The 15440-nt window shown below is 44.3% G+C and overlaps 1 protein-coding gene across 2 annotated transcripts in view; it reads right to left on the reverse strand.

Moving 5' to 3' along the window:
* The window catches only part of LOC138451498 (alpha-tectorin-like), a 1155342-nt gene that overhangs the window by 293003 nt on the left and 846899 nt on the right, over window positions 1-15440 (reverse strand). For both annotated transcript variants that reach the window (XM_069604914.1, XM_069604913.1), the window contains 2 exons: window positions 3839-4403; window positions 938-1536 (listed from right to left, as the gene is read on the reverse strand). In XM_069604914.1, the coding sequence (XP_069461015.1) occupies window positions 938-1536; window positions 3839-4403 (1164 nt within the window). The remainder of the gene's footprint in view (window positions 1-937; window positions 1537-3838; window positions 4404-15440) is intronic.

Below are 15440 nucleotides of genomic sequence, written 5' to 3' on the forward strand. Positions count from 1 at the left end.
GCAATCTCATAATATCCTCAATGTACAGCAGTATATGGCACGTCAAGGCTCCTGTCCTTGCACCCATGTTCTCTAGCATGGCAACTCCTTCTAGATTCAGTAGGAATGATATCCTCCTGTCGAATCAGGTCTTTCCTTTTCAGCATTAACTCTCAGAAGCCAAGGCCTTTCCGACTGTCTTTCTATTTCCCACTCATTGGATTTTGCACTTGTAATTCCCGCCTGCACGAGAGGCGTGACATCCCATCTTATGTCAATCCTCCTTGCTCATCTGCTGGGTCAAATGTGCCTGCCTTTCATATGCATCACTGTCTATCTAGCTCTGCCTTGCCGCTGAGAGACATCACATCAACAGACATGGTGCACATCCAATCCCCTTCCTCCCACACCTTTTAGGTGAAGCATCCTACATCATTCCCTATTCAAAGCTACCTCTCGACTGAGGGGGGTGCATTAATTAAGGCTCTAGCTCCAACATAACGCACTGGACACTGCATCACTTGCCCTTTAAATTGCACACCCTTGGTCTGAGACACCGCATCACTTCCCATTTATCATCTGTCCCCTAGGCACTGGATGCTGGATTCCTTCTCAATATAACACTACCAGCTACTCTTGGGAACCTGAAAAAATCCCATTCAAAATCTATACTCTTAGGGAGAGTGCTTTTCCTCCCCATCAGCCTTTGGTCATAGGACAGGTGCATTGCATGACCTCTGAGCTTTAAGCTTTGCGGTCTAACTAAGTGGAATAATTGTCCTGTTTAGGTTTAGCCCCTGACAGTGGCAATGTTGCTGTCCATGGTCCCCCAACTTGACATTTATACTAAGACAATGATATGGCATCATGTTTATTTCTTATTTGCAGGGAAAATAAATATTGGGGAAATAGTGAGACTTTTTAGATTTCATGAGCCATTTCACTATGTTTACATTACCTTGACAGACTCTTTTCTTTCTTTTGTGAAGCTGATCTGGTGACCATTCACCCACACAATGACCTCGGTAGTGGCAGAGTGTTGATTTCTTGCCCAATTGACAGCCTTGACCTCAACCCTAAAGAATGACAACACATCCGAAGGGACACACAGTTCAGACAGAATATAGGTGCAGTTGCTTTGAAAGTTGGAACCCCACCCATCAAATGCACTATAGTGGGTGCTTGCAGATGCCCTACAGTTCCCCTCTGGTGGAACCTGGCATTCATATACCCCTCCAATGCGTACACAGTCTTCCTCATGGGCACAAGTGGCACTAGAGCACTGGGCAATGCTGGTGGTTTCATTGCACATGCAGATGGTCAGACAGTCTTCCCCTCTCCAGGTGTCCCCAGGTCGATAGTGGCTGTCATTGTATGTGCAGCCACACTGTTCCACGGGTATACAGTCGGTACCATTGAGCACAAACCCGCTGTTGCACTGGCATCCTTCTTCACATGGGGATGGGCAGCTGGAGGGCTTTCTCCGATTGCTGCACGAGACCGGGCAGATAGTTCCACAGAGTTCATAGTGAGTATTCTCTTTTCGGCATTTCATTTCTGGAATACATTGGTTAACATGATTTTACTAGTGCGTTCAAATGTAACCACTTATGAATAGAAGACACAGAGACAGGCCACTAGGGAAGAAGGGGCAGAGTGTGAAATGACGAGGGAATAGAGAAGTAGACCAATCATGAAGAGGGGGCCCAGAGACAGGCCACTGTGGAAGAAGCAGCGAAGAGTGAAATGACGAGGTAATAGAGAAGTAGACCAATCATGAAGAGGAGGCCCAGAGACAGGCCACTATGGAAGAAGGGGCGGGGAGTGAAATGACGAGGGAATAGAGAAGTAGACCAATCATGAAGAGGAGGCCCAGAGACAGGCCACTATGGAAGAAGGGGCGGGGAGTGAAATGACGAGGGAATAGAGAAGTAGACCAATCATGAAGAGGGGGCCCAGAGACAGGCCACTGTGGAAGAAGCGGTGGAGAGTGAAATGACGAGGGAATAGAGAAGTAGACCAATCATGAAGAGGAGGCCCAGAGACAGGCCACTAGGGAAGAAGGGGCAGAGAGTGAAATGACGAGGGAATAGAGAAGTAGACCAATCATGAAGAGGGGGCCCAGAAACAGGCCACTGTGGAAGAAGCGGCGGAGAGTGAAATGACGAGGGAATAGAGAAGTAGACCAATGATGAAGAGGAGACCCAGAGACAGGCCACTATGGAAGAAGGGGCAGAGTGTGAAATGACGAGGGAATAGAGAAGTAGACAAATCATGAAGAGGAAGCCCAGAGAAGGGCCACTATGGAAGAAGGGGCAGAGTGTGAAATGACGAAGGAATAGAGAAGTGGATCTTTAAAAAGAGGACACATTGTGAATGGTGCATTCCTCTAAAATATTTTCTGCATGAGGAATGAAACACCATTTTGAAGTACAGAATGGCGAATAGATAGATAGCTGACAGAAAGTGAGTTTCTAGTGTTAAATACTTTGCAGGCACAGAGATGAAAGAACATGATGGAAACATGTTAGATCATGGGAAGAGTGGTGGATGGGGCAACAGATGATGTAATGATGAAAAGATACAGCAAAATATTGCATAAAGAGGAGGATGAATAGATAGATGGATTTGTGAAAAATAATGGCCATGAAAAGAAGGCTAACTGGATGCAGAGAAAGATGGACAGATGAACATGGTTCGATTTAAGAAAGTATTGGTAACATTATACGTTGATGCAGGCAATTATTTTGTGAGGAAGATATGTGGGGATGGATATCTAAATCTGCCTGCCTCTACTTTCCACCCTCTGCAACGTATCCAGAACAGGACTGCCAGACTTGTCCTTGGCCTCAAGCCAAGGGATCGCATCTCTCCACGACTGAAATCTCTGCACTGGCTCCCAGTGGCTGCGAGGATTACGTTCAAAACCCTCTGCATTGTACACAAGGCCTTCTGGGGACTAGGGCCGCAATACCTTTAACTCTCACTTCCTAAATATCTTCATCCTCGAGCTCTTTGCTCATCCGCCCCAACTCCCTCACTGTCAGTCGCTTCTCCAAGCAACGAGTTGATGGCAGATTACTCTCGTCGGCTCGGGCCTCTCTCTGGAACAGCCTTCCTGCCTCCCTGAAACTCGAGGAGAACCATCTCCGGTTCCGGAAGCACCTCAAAATCTTCCTCTTTGCCTCTGCTTTCTCTCACCCTCGCCCCTGCTGATTTCCTGACTGAAACTGCTCGGGTTACCTGGCCACCCTTTCTGATCTCTGGCTCTGGCCCCATCAATTTCCCACTTGCACTGCCTCCCTGGCAACCCCTGCACCTGGGGACCATTGTTCTGTATCCCTAGAGTCCCCCTACCAGCACTTTGTCTGCACTTACTTGCCACTTGACGGCCGTTTATTTATTTTTTCTTATTTATTCCACTTTTCCCATCTACTGCACTTTCCCGCTCCCTTCCCCCACACACTTTTCCTTTTCCCCCCTTCCCATGCACTTGCGCAATCTGAATTACACTTGGCCTAGTAGGATCGTTGTCTGCCCTCCCTTTGTATCCCCCCCTTGCCTCGTCGTGCCTTGAAACACTTGTGTAGAGGCGCGTTATAAATACCATATCATATCATATCATGCATTCAAGGATGGTTTAGTAGCTGGAACTAACGCCGCCATGACAAAGGGATCTGCAGATTGTAGGGAGGAGTGAGGGATGGACGTATGGATGTGTGGAGAAATGGTGGGAGGCCAGAGATTGAGTGAATGATAGAAAGGCTAATAGTACTTCGGACTGATGAAGGAGTAGATGGATGGATGGATAGAATGATGAACATGTGGATAGTACAGTAGCTGATGAACAAAAACTTACCACACTGTGTTTGATTTCTCCAATGCTGAATGATAATCCCTCGCTTCTGGCACTGCTGGGCAAAACCTTCAATCATTCCACAGAAGGCCTGCTGACTGTCACCAGCAGTACACATGTTGTAAACACATTCAGTGAGTTTGGTGCCACTATCCAGCACTCCATTACATTCTGTAAAAGGACCTCCAGAGTCAGTAATGATCCCACAATACCTTGCAGAGAAGTACCTAGACACTGTTTCCATGCCACACCCAGGCACACGTTTAGTAACTGCACAAATGGATGTGTAGCCTGGATCCTGCCAACTTTCCACAAAACTGACAGTGTCTCCCATCACCAATCCACTGGGATCCCTATAGTCATCTGTAGGGTCACCATTAAAGTCTCCACAGAGTCCACATACTGCACCCGAGTAGGCACCAGAAATGTTCACCACCAAATGTTCATGCCAGTCAAAGGATACCGAGATGCCAAAGGCAGCCTGGACTACCGCAGCAGGGCCATTGCGATAGATTAGAAGCTTGCCCGAATAAAGCGAAAGAGGCAAGTGGGACACTGTTCCATTGACCTGCAAGAGCAACCATCATAAAAAGCAGTGACTCTAATTTATTACACGGTACCGTTTATATTTGTCAACTTCACAGGAAATCTAAACCCTCCACCGGTGACACCCATTGAGTAAAATAGTTCCAGTCAGATGGAAACAATGTGACACCAATGAAATCACAAACAAAAACATTCACAATTTTTATAAATATTTGAAATGATTGAAGATAAACATTGCTATTTGGACTTTTTCAAAATGACTTCCCCAGGCTTAGGCAGCATATTCCACTATGGAGATAGGTCGCATGCATGGTCAGATTGCAATAATGCTAGGGACTCAGGGGTCGTGGATGCAGACAAGCAAGATAGATTTCTTCCCAGAGGTGGTCTACAGGCAGCCCTTGAGTCCTTTCTTTTTTTTTCGCTTCCCAACCCATCAGGCATCAAGATGCCCAGCGCGCTTATCACACATTCTGCATTCAGAAGGCCGGTCAGATAGCACAGCGAGTAGAACACTCTCTTTGACATCAGTGCAGAGCCTGCCGATGCAGGTTCGAATCCCGGCAGGGCCTAACTCAGCCTTTCATCCTTCCAAGGTCGATAAATGAGCACCACACACCATGGGTAATAATAAGCAGTGCTCAGATGCCTGAGGGTTCGTAGTGCTATATAAATACAAAATTAATATTATTCAGTAACAAGCAGAGACGTTTTTATGGGAGGGCAAAAGGGGCACTTGCCCAGGGCCCCTACCTTGGAGGCAGGCCACAAGGCTGCCTGATCTAAATAAGTAAGATTCCTTTGATCATCAGACTTAAATAGCACACAGGGTATTTTATGGCATGGTGCTGAGGCTCTAAACCTATTGCCTGTCTGTTTTGGCAAGTACATTTTGCCTCAATCAATGCATCATGTAATGCTTTCTGTGTTCACTGTGGTATATATAGTTTGTGTGTTCGTTCCTTGCGGCACAACTCCTGTAGCATTCTTTCCTTCCTGTGGGAATTATGTTGATCATGTGCGATAGCCACATTTTAAATGCATATTGGTAAATTGAGTGCCACAATGTTTCAGAAGTTAGCTCAATGTGTTAAACACTAATTGCAGAGATATGTGTTCCTATGCAAGATTAGAATAGCACATTCTTGTAAGGTTGGTTGAGCCTTTCCTATGTCTGAAGTTTGTAAACCAGCCTGCGTATGTACTTGGTCTTGCAGCACCACAGTGCTATTATCAGCAATGTACCTGCATCTTCTGTGAAGTTTGCCTCCTCACATGCTGGTGGCATCGTTTAGCCCATTACTTGTTCTTTCTTCTTATGTAGGCCATTTGAGTGGAAGGGGTGGTAAACAGAAGGGAGCGGAACAGATGGTGCAGGACTCGGGCAAGCATATTTTAAAGTCTGCTAGTTGAACGCAAAAGAACACTTTTGCATTTTTGTGAAAGTCAAAGGTTTTTCTGCACGTTTATAAAAGGCAATTTCACAAGCCCTTGTTTTGGAACTATGTATGTAAAGCTTTAAAATACAAAAGACCAACCCAGATTAAATCACACTTTGGTATGCTGGTACTTGTATACTTCTATTGATGATGGAGAGAATGAAGCTAGAATCGTTCTGTTACACCCTTCTATAATATTTTGTTTTTAAAAATTGTCGTGTTTGGTAATGTGATTGGTGTACTTTCCAAGCCAGTTTTTATAAAATTAGATTATTTTAGTTCATGATAAGAACTGGTAATGAAAGTGTTCAAATGCGAAAATTGCAGAGTTGGCACAAATCCCAGATTCACCCCTTAACCAGTGCGTGTAATGCTGTGCATCTAATTTGGTTTCAATGGCTATAGTGTTGCTTCCACTATAATCGCCAGCATTGATATATTGCACACCACAGGCACTTTATTCTTTTGATCTCTAATGGCAACACTATTTGAAAACCATGTCCCACTTATCAACTCAGTCTGTCTGGATACAACCACGTTCCTGGTAGCTTCTAATCTGCATCCACTATCCATGCTTTGGTATGTGTAGCTTTCTCTTTCCTTCCAATTGGTCTCCTCTATCCATGCTTGAGCACGTTTGCGTTCTGGGTGGCAGCAAATGTGATTTCTCCCTCTATTCTGGGTTACATGCATTCCTGCATTAATACTGCAGGCTGCACACCTTGTTGGATTCTATTGATAAAAAGTCTCCTGAATCTATGCTAGAATAGATGTAACCTCTCCATAGACAGCTAATGTTGGCCTTCAAATTGTACTTGTTTATTATTCTGATTAGAGTAATGATGAAGAGGGTAAGGGGACTTAGAGGGAGTAAACATCCAAATATTTAATGCTGTGAGGCAGCATATGAACCTATGGCTTGTGATTGCAGAGGGGTGGGTCGGGGGGCTGGGCCAACTATTCTTGATCACTTAATTCCTTTGGTTTGGTGGAGGGGGCCCCAGAGATGTCCGTGCCCAGGGCCCCAAAGTGCTTAAGATGGCCCTGGTAACAAGGGGCAAGAGAGGAGGATAGAAGGGGATTGCCTTTGGTTGCCACACAGCATTAATGCAAGTCAATTCCAACTGTAAAAGTAGGCTTTTCACTGATCACTCTGGCTTGGCCTCCCCGAACCTAATCAGATTTCATTGACCTATGGTGACCACCCAGGAAATACTCCTCCATCGTTGTGCACACATACTGCCCCATTGGAACACCGTGATAGAGAAACAGGTACTGACTACTGGCATGGCCACTGTGCATTTGCCGGGCACACCTCCCTCCTATATTAACCTCAGCTCATGCAAACAGTTATATAAACCTCTCCAAGCAGAAACAGCAGGGCATGTCATGTTTGAGCTGCTACCAGAGCCGAATGCTGCACTGCAGAGCTGCAAACACACTTCCACCTGATTTCAAGATGGTGTCCTTAGTTTTTCAACCATCAGCTTGCGCTGGGGAAATCTAAAATGAAACTAATTAGTAAGGGAAGGCGGCAGATACCTACTGGCTAGGAATGACAACATGGAAAACCAGAATATTTGATAAAAACACGCCTAGAAATAGGATTTATCAAACTACTGGGCCAGTATAGAATGACATTAGTGGAACACCAATCAGGGGCTTTCTAGTTGATTAGATTAAATTAGCCTACAGTTTTATATGAAGAGTAACGTAGCCCCCGGCTACCAACTTTTAGGAGGAAGCAGTTGAAAATAAGCCAAAAGGACAGAGAGTTACAAGCCTGCTGAGGGCACGATGTATCACACTGGCAGATGCCTGCATCAGTCCAAGGCCGGAAGCTGCACGTGTACTGAGGGTTTTTCTCAGACACTCGACGAGAAAAGGATCAAAGGAGAGCATGTTGCCAAAAACCTACTTTAGGCCTTATCCTAGATCATGGCAGAGGCCATAGACCAAGAAGGAAAGCCTAGAATCTGCGAAGAACTACACACGTTGTCCTAGCGGAGCTACCCATGGCTGGTGGATGAGAATATTACTGCCTGAGTAAAAGTGTGTAACACCATACATAATTCTGATCTGCTGGGCTCCCCATGAGCAGTGTCATTGTAGTTTGTGTCATGAATTACCCACATTTTGAAACATATAACGCAAGATATCCTGCTGGATGGAATGTGCCAATAATTAGTTGAATCATATGAGGGATTTAATTCCAACTACAGACGAGGATTATTAGTTGAATTGTATGGGAGGCCGATATTTGTCAGCCATCTTGAGCATCCTCACTATGTAGAAACAAATTACTTTTAGCCTAAATTAAGTCGCTATGATTGGTGAATTTGCCCTCCTAATTGGATAAAGGCAAACAACAGTAATATATACATAGGGAGGCATATAATGTACAATATATGGTGACATCATAGCTACGTCTGATCTTTGCCTAAAGAGATGTGATAATCTTTTTAGCATGTCCAACCATTTTTAATTGATGTTTTATTTTTGGTATTGTTTGATTATTTAGCTGACGAATAAATTGTATGTTTAGTTGCTGTCTATAAATGTTTGTGAATGCAAGGTTTTGATAAACCAATGGATGATAATAACAAAACAAGGCTGCAATGGGGATGACGCAAAAACAAACATGTCCAGGCTTACAAAAACAGTGCTGTGCGACCATACCCAGAATGCACCATGATGTATATGCTCTGTTAGGGTGGAGAACGTGGTCTTTGCTGGCTGTAGATCATGCTTGGGCCTAACAAGGTCACTGATAGGTGGGTGTTCGCACCTTCAACACTAAGGTCTATGTCCTCACCTCTTTCTTGATCTCGCCTGTTAAGTGAGTCCTTTTGTCGCTGTCTCCAAGTCTTGTTCTGTCTTGTGGAAATGCAATCCTTCAAGAGTAACGTATGGTCCCTACCTTTCGCCACAGTTTCTGCTTAATGAAACAGGCTAGAAAAAGGGACAACCGGAAGAAAAGCCCTTAGGGGAAAAGCCGAGAGGCATAAAAACCCCAGCGTAGAGAAAAGTGGTTTCTTACAGGCAGAACTGATTAACAACAGAAGACACAGGTGAGGAACAAAAACAGTATCCGTCAGAGACAAGAAGACTCCGGTAGCAGAGTCAAGAAGCAGATAAGTGAGTGGAAACAACAGGAAAATAAGGGAGCATAAGAAAAGACAGAGGAAACGAGCATCTTACCCGGGGAAGCGAAGCAGGAGGGATGCAACACTCTGGTGGACTGCGGATTCGGGATGTAAATATGAAGCGTGGGCACCCTCTTGAGATAAACTAGACCGATAAATGTTCGTTTCGTTGGAAACATGGCGGCACAAGGAGTGTGCCATTTCCAACAGCGCCTTAGTGAATTCCGGCACGCTATGACAGGTTTAGCTAGGAAACCGAGGTCTGGCTGTAGCTATAATGTTTTTGTTATTCTGTCATATTTTGGTATTGCACTGTGATAATGTACTTTAAGGTAATTTCAAAAGTCAAAAATGCTGCAGAAGACTGATCACAGAGACTGTGGAAGATCAGAATGGGTGTAACCCTAATAATTGCCTGGTTAGGATTCAGATATTGTATGACAGAGTGAGGGTGCTGATGTATGGGCTTGGCTTGAACCTGATGCCGACATTTATATTAATAATAGTCGTATTTTATATTCAAAAGTCATTTATTTGTCGACATTCCCCAGTAATCTTGAAGTGTGTTCGACGCCAAGGGCATTATATGTTTGCTGAAGTAAACACAAGAATGATATTCATACAAGTAAATGTAATCCATTTGTTTAACCAAGCGGGGGCGCACATCGTCAACCTGACGGAAGTGCCCCGAAAGCGCTAATGAGAAGAAGAACGTCCCTTTGTTTCTTTGCCTTCTGTGACACGTGGCCACACAACATGCTCACGTTCCATCATTGTTTGCATGCCATTTTCGCAGAAAATCGAAATTGGAGGAAAGCCTTCGGGATAGATTTTCTGTGGTGTTAAGCCCTTAATGGCAGGAACAGGAGGCTGAGTTGAGTAATTAAGCCTTCAAAGTAAGCATCCATTCTATGTTTTTCCTGCAGCTAAGGGACCCATTGGGGAAACAATGTTGCTGGCTATGGGGATGTCCCCAATCTTGGAGGTTAAAATTAAACTTGGAAATATTAAAAGCAAAAGATCATTTTCTCAAGTATAACAATGATTTATAGTGTTATAAGTTTAGGACTAACTGGAATACTGCCGCACTTACGTATATACAATGTAATACACTGTATTATTGGAAACAACTCAATAGCTGCAAACTCCTGGTTGCAGAGACTCAGCCTCCAGTCTCTTCACAGTTAACTGTAAAAAATAAGTGTGCTTATCTTAGATTACCAATATGACAGACAGTTCAATTAGACATTCTCAAATTAGGTTTAACCAATATTTATTCAATGGGGCCAGCATATTTGGATAAGTCTAATTTAATTTGGATAGAATCATTTGTATGCCTTTTATTGAACTAATTAATCAGTAACCAAAGGAAGCATAAATAAAACGTCAACACATTCTTGAAAGGAAACACTAAATGCATTGTTAGTACACACTATCATAGGATACGTCCTTCAAGCGTAACTCTTCTATTCCATGCCAAATGTAAAAACCAAACCCATTTAAATGCACTAGTTGTGTCTCTTAGTGACACTAGCGATAATAGTAATACAAAGGTCAGACCCCACTACCTGCAACCAGACCCCCTCATAAAATCGTAGAGCCCCCATAAATTTTTGTATAAAGGGCAACAAATTACCAAATGAGCAAGGGCAAGGATGGATACTAGGTACTGTGCACATGACGGCATCATGTTGTAAGGGTTCCAGGGACGAACGTAAGTGTCAGTGATATCAACAAGTATTCTTTGAGAGAGAGAGAGAGAGAGAGAGAGAGAGAGAGAGAGAGAGAGAGAGAGAGAGAGAGAGAGAGAAAGAGAGAAAGAGAGAGAGCGAGAGAGAGAGAACCTGAGAAGAAACAATGGAGACGGGAAGACAACAATGTGAGGTCTAATGTGGTGCTATTCTGCTGTGTACACTAGTAGGGTCTTATGACTCAGGTGCTCATGCTCGAAGTAGACATTAAACAAGGGAGCTCCAGGAAGGGAGTCAATTATATTTCATTATAGCATGTTGCTTCAAAGAAACCCAAACAAATATCTCACTATGGCTACTTGCTAGCTTTCCAGAGCATGCACCTATAATGTATTCCTGACTAGCAGTTGTGCCTGTGCTTTGCATGTTAATTTCCTACTTCAGTCTGAGTTTGAAGTTCAGTCAATCAACTAAACCAATGCTTCTTTGAAGACAACATTGCTAGTCTTTCCTGTAGGAGCTAGTGTGAACAAATTGACTTTGTTTCCAACTCCGGAGCAAGCCACATAAAGCTGACTATCAGAAAATCATGATTCCTGTGTAACGGTTCCAGCTACTTTGAGTTGGAGCATTCAGATCGCGCAGCAACATTATTGGTGTCCCGATCTACAGCCGAAGCAGCAGTGACCTCAACATAAGTGCCCTACGTGTCAGCTTGAACTGCCGTACCCGTACTTGAACGGATAAAGCATGTAAACTTCATGCTGTTGAGATTGCATACATTCAGCATCCTCTGCAGGAAACTAAGTTGCTGTAATTATCATGAGAGAATTGCCACATTGTAATGGACAATCTCATTGCAGGCGCCATTGAAGAGGCATGCACCATTTCCTGTTACCCACATTACTACAAAACACTGTTTTGTGTCACCTGCATGACTTCAAAAGTGAGTGCCACTAATGTCAGCTAGGATGCTGACGGTGTGGAAAGTTAAGAAACAATGAACTGTTGAACTTTAGGAACAATACACATAGAACTACGGCAGAACTATGGCACAAAGAGCCACATGGCTGGGCTAAGCATTGCAGACTGCTTAAAAAATAAATAAATCCGAGTGTAAACAAATTGTGATATAGTTATAACCGTTATTTAATTATCAGTCATCCATATGAGAGACTGATTGGCATAGAAAATGTCTAGAAGATGTTTGAGGGATACTTGAAAGGAGAGGGTCAGTGTGAAGAATCTCCTAACTCGTATTGCTTTGCTTAGTTCAAGTTGTTAAATTGGAATGACAAGAGGATGTCATGTTATGCCTTATTGGTTGACCTGGAACATATTTGTGTTGGAATATTGTTGGTTTTGCGCATTAGTGGCACATTGTGTTCACCACAGTGCTGGAGGGAGGAGGGAAGAGAAAGTGTGCTGAGAAACAGAGATGTGTTATTTTTTCTGTCCTGCAACTCACACTGTTTTATTTTTGCCAGCATGTCTCACTGCAGGCATGAGTAACAAAACAAGAAAACTGCTGAGTCCTGTATATCATGTAATGTTGTCTTCCTCTTTCTCTTCCTCATCATAGTCCCACTTCCTGTTCCTACCCCTTCATCTTCCTCTTCCTGGTTCCCCTTTCTAACTCTAGTCCTAAACCAAGTCTCACTTCCTTGTCCTACTCCTCATCCTAGTCCCTCATACTAGTCACTCTTGCTCATCTGAGTCGCTCATCCTAGTCCTCTCCTTCATTCTAATCCCCTTGCTCATCCATGTCCATGTCCTAGTCTCCCTTTGTCATGCTCATGTCTACTCCTTGTCCCTCTTTCTCCCCTCCTCATAATACATCTTGCTAATCCAAGTCCCTCTTCCTTGTCTACCTTTCTCATCCTACTCCCTATTCTTTATCACTTGCCTTAGACCCTCTTTCTTCTTTTTCTTTCTAGCCCATCTTCCTCACCCTTTTGTGGTCCTCTTCTTATTACTCTTCACAGCCCCTCTTCTAGATCCTAGTCCCTCTTTTGCACCCTAATTCATATACCTACTTCCGGTTCCATCTACTCAGCCTTTTCCATTGTCCCCATCCCTGAATGCAGTAGCCTGTCCTAGGCCGGCTTCCTATTCCATTTTGTAGCTCCACTTTCTACTACTAGTCCATTCTCCTCTTTCTCAATCTACTCCTTCCTCTTCCTCATTCTAGTTCCTCCTCCTTGCCCCTCCTCTACCTTGTCTGTTTACCAAATTCTAGACCCTCTTCCTAGTCCCACTTCCTCAACCTTGTTCCTCGTCCTAGTCTATCTTCCTCATCCTAGCCCCTCTTGTTACTTCTATTCCTAGTCCCTCATCTTCCTTGTCCCTCATACACGTTTCCTAGTCACTTTTTTGCTTCTTTGTCCTACTTCCTATTCCTCAACCTTCAAACTCATCCTAGTCTCCCTTTGTAGTCCCTCATCCTATTCACAGTCCCTGCGTCCTTCCTAATTCCACACAGTCTGTCAGTCACTGTACCGTAGGAACAGCCTTTCAGTCAGAAATGTCTCTACTCCCACCCTATATATCGTTTCATCTAACGGTTCTCCTTTTCTCCTCCATATGTTCCTTTTTGCTTCTCTCTTGGTTCCTCTTTCTCACTATCAATGAAGAGTCTTGTACTGGTCAGGGTGGAAATATTATTAAACATTAAACTTTCAGGCAAGCACTGAGTAGAGCAGCTGGTAGGAACTGTATACAATTTGTAAAGCACAAACCTAGCTGAGAAGCAATGGAGAACTAAGCAAAGGTGATGCACCACAGGGTTACAAGTTGGGTGTATGGGCTGCAGGGGAACTGGGTTGTTTAATGGGAGCCGGGGAGGAGGAACACCAAAGGTGGACAATAGGGTTGAGTGGAGTGATCAGTGATTGCTGAGATCCTTGAGTTCCTTAGGGAAGTATAGGATAGAGGGGATCAGTCTTATTTGTCCTGGTAGCTTATTCAAGAGACAGATTCCAAAGCAGAAACAATGCCTGTTTACTGGTTTTCCCATTTAACATGCTTTGTTTTGAGCTTGTTGATGGTGTGTTTTCTAGTGATGCCCTTGGCTCCTAAGATGATTGGCTTCTATACCACATAGCAATGTGTTTTGGTTGTGACTGCTTTGTAGGTGATAGAGGCAATCTTAAACATGATGCATACTTGACAGGGTAGGCAGTGCAGCCCCTTGAGGGTGGAGGAGATGTGGCCAAATGTTATTCGTCATGTGATGTGGAGTGCTGCACCATGCTGAATGGTTTTCAGAGGAGCCAAGGTGGAATCAGGGATTCCTGCCAGGGAGGCATTGGCACAATTCAGCAGGGAAATTACCAGGGTTTGGACAATTATTCTGAAACTCAGAGCAGGGATGTGTGTTGTAAATGAAAGTTCACAGTTGCTGTTAAAGCCAAGAGATTTGACACTGGGTTGGAGTTGAGGCATGAATCCTTTGAACTGCAAGTTAATCAGCAAATTCTTGACTCGGGCATGCCTGGTGGGGTTTCCTAGGAGAATGCCTTCGGTCTTGTGGGACTGAGCTTCAGGTGGACAGTTGACATTCAGGCTTTGTTGAGGAACAGACAGAGCTTGAGGCAATGGGTGTCATGGATGCATTTCATCTTTAGGTAAAGCAGTGTGTCACCTGCATATTGGTGTATCTTGATGTCTGTGTTGGCGAGAGGATATTCTGCAGAGGTTGCATGTAGAGGCTGAAGATGGCAGTGGATTTGATGGAGATTTGTGGAATCTTAGAGGTGATTGGGTGGGGCTGGACTCTGTTTGGGCCCATCTGGATGAACTGGTCTCTTTTGTAAAGGTATGAGGCAAACCTCTAGAGGATTGGACAGTCATAGCAGATGCAATTTGTGTCAGTTTTGTTTGTGTTTGATTGACATTTGAAGATAAGTAAGGCATTTGGCTTTACTTCCCTTGTCTTTATGGTCATTCATATGGGGAAACTGGTCAGTCCCTAAGATTACAGTATTGGGAGAAGGGTATCACTATGAGTGTGGTGGTCTGGAATTAAGGGTGCCGGTGGCACCGTACCATCACCCTTTCTGGACAGCCACACTACAAGTCTGTGGGCGGGCCATGATTGGATAGCCACTACCAGTTTGAATGTTGCTAATCCTTAAAGTCGGTGGATCCGGGCAAGCTTCCAGTCCATATTATTCATAGAAGGAGGACTCCTGCAGCCATTTGACAGAACATCGTTGGAGCCAAAACCCCTTTGAAGAAGTGCAGCTGCTAACGACCAGTGGGCAACCATTGTTTCTGACCAGCATCAACTCCAATGTAGTTGCAATGAAGTCCTGGTCCTCTGCCTGATCCCAAGACCCTCATCAGTACTTTGATCCTGGGACCAGAGGGAACAACCAGTCTTGAGCCTTGCTTCAAGATTCATGCCTTGGGTGCCTTTTGATATTTCCCTAGACCACCATGTGTACTGACCAGCTCTCTTATGGACTACCTCACTGCAGCTGTTGCATTTCTGAATGCATCCTTGGAATTTAGAGGATTATCAACTTGTGCTACACGATGCCTGTACCAGCATTTTCAGACTTCTTGTCTCTATGGAAAATGTGCTGGGCCTGTTCCTTTGTTTGTCCATTGAAGGTCTCTTGTCACAGCCCGATCGTGGTGACCCCTATTGCAAACCCATCTTCTTCTCTCCCAGGAGGTTTTCTGGGGTCACCTCCTTTGCAGATGTCTTTTTCATTACCTTGCAAGGGTGTCCAGATGAACAGTGCCTGGAACTGAGATTCAGCTACTGCGACCAGAA

The sequence above is a fragment of the Ambystoma mexicanum genome, chromosome 1p (genome assembly GCF_040938575.1).
Source record: "Ambystoma mexicanum isolate Mex_15411 chromosome 1p, UKY_AmexF1_1, whole genome shotgun sequence".
NCBI lineage: Eukaryota > Metazoa > Chordata > Amphibia > Caudata > Ambystomatidae > Ambystoma > Ambystoma mexicanum.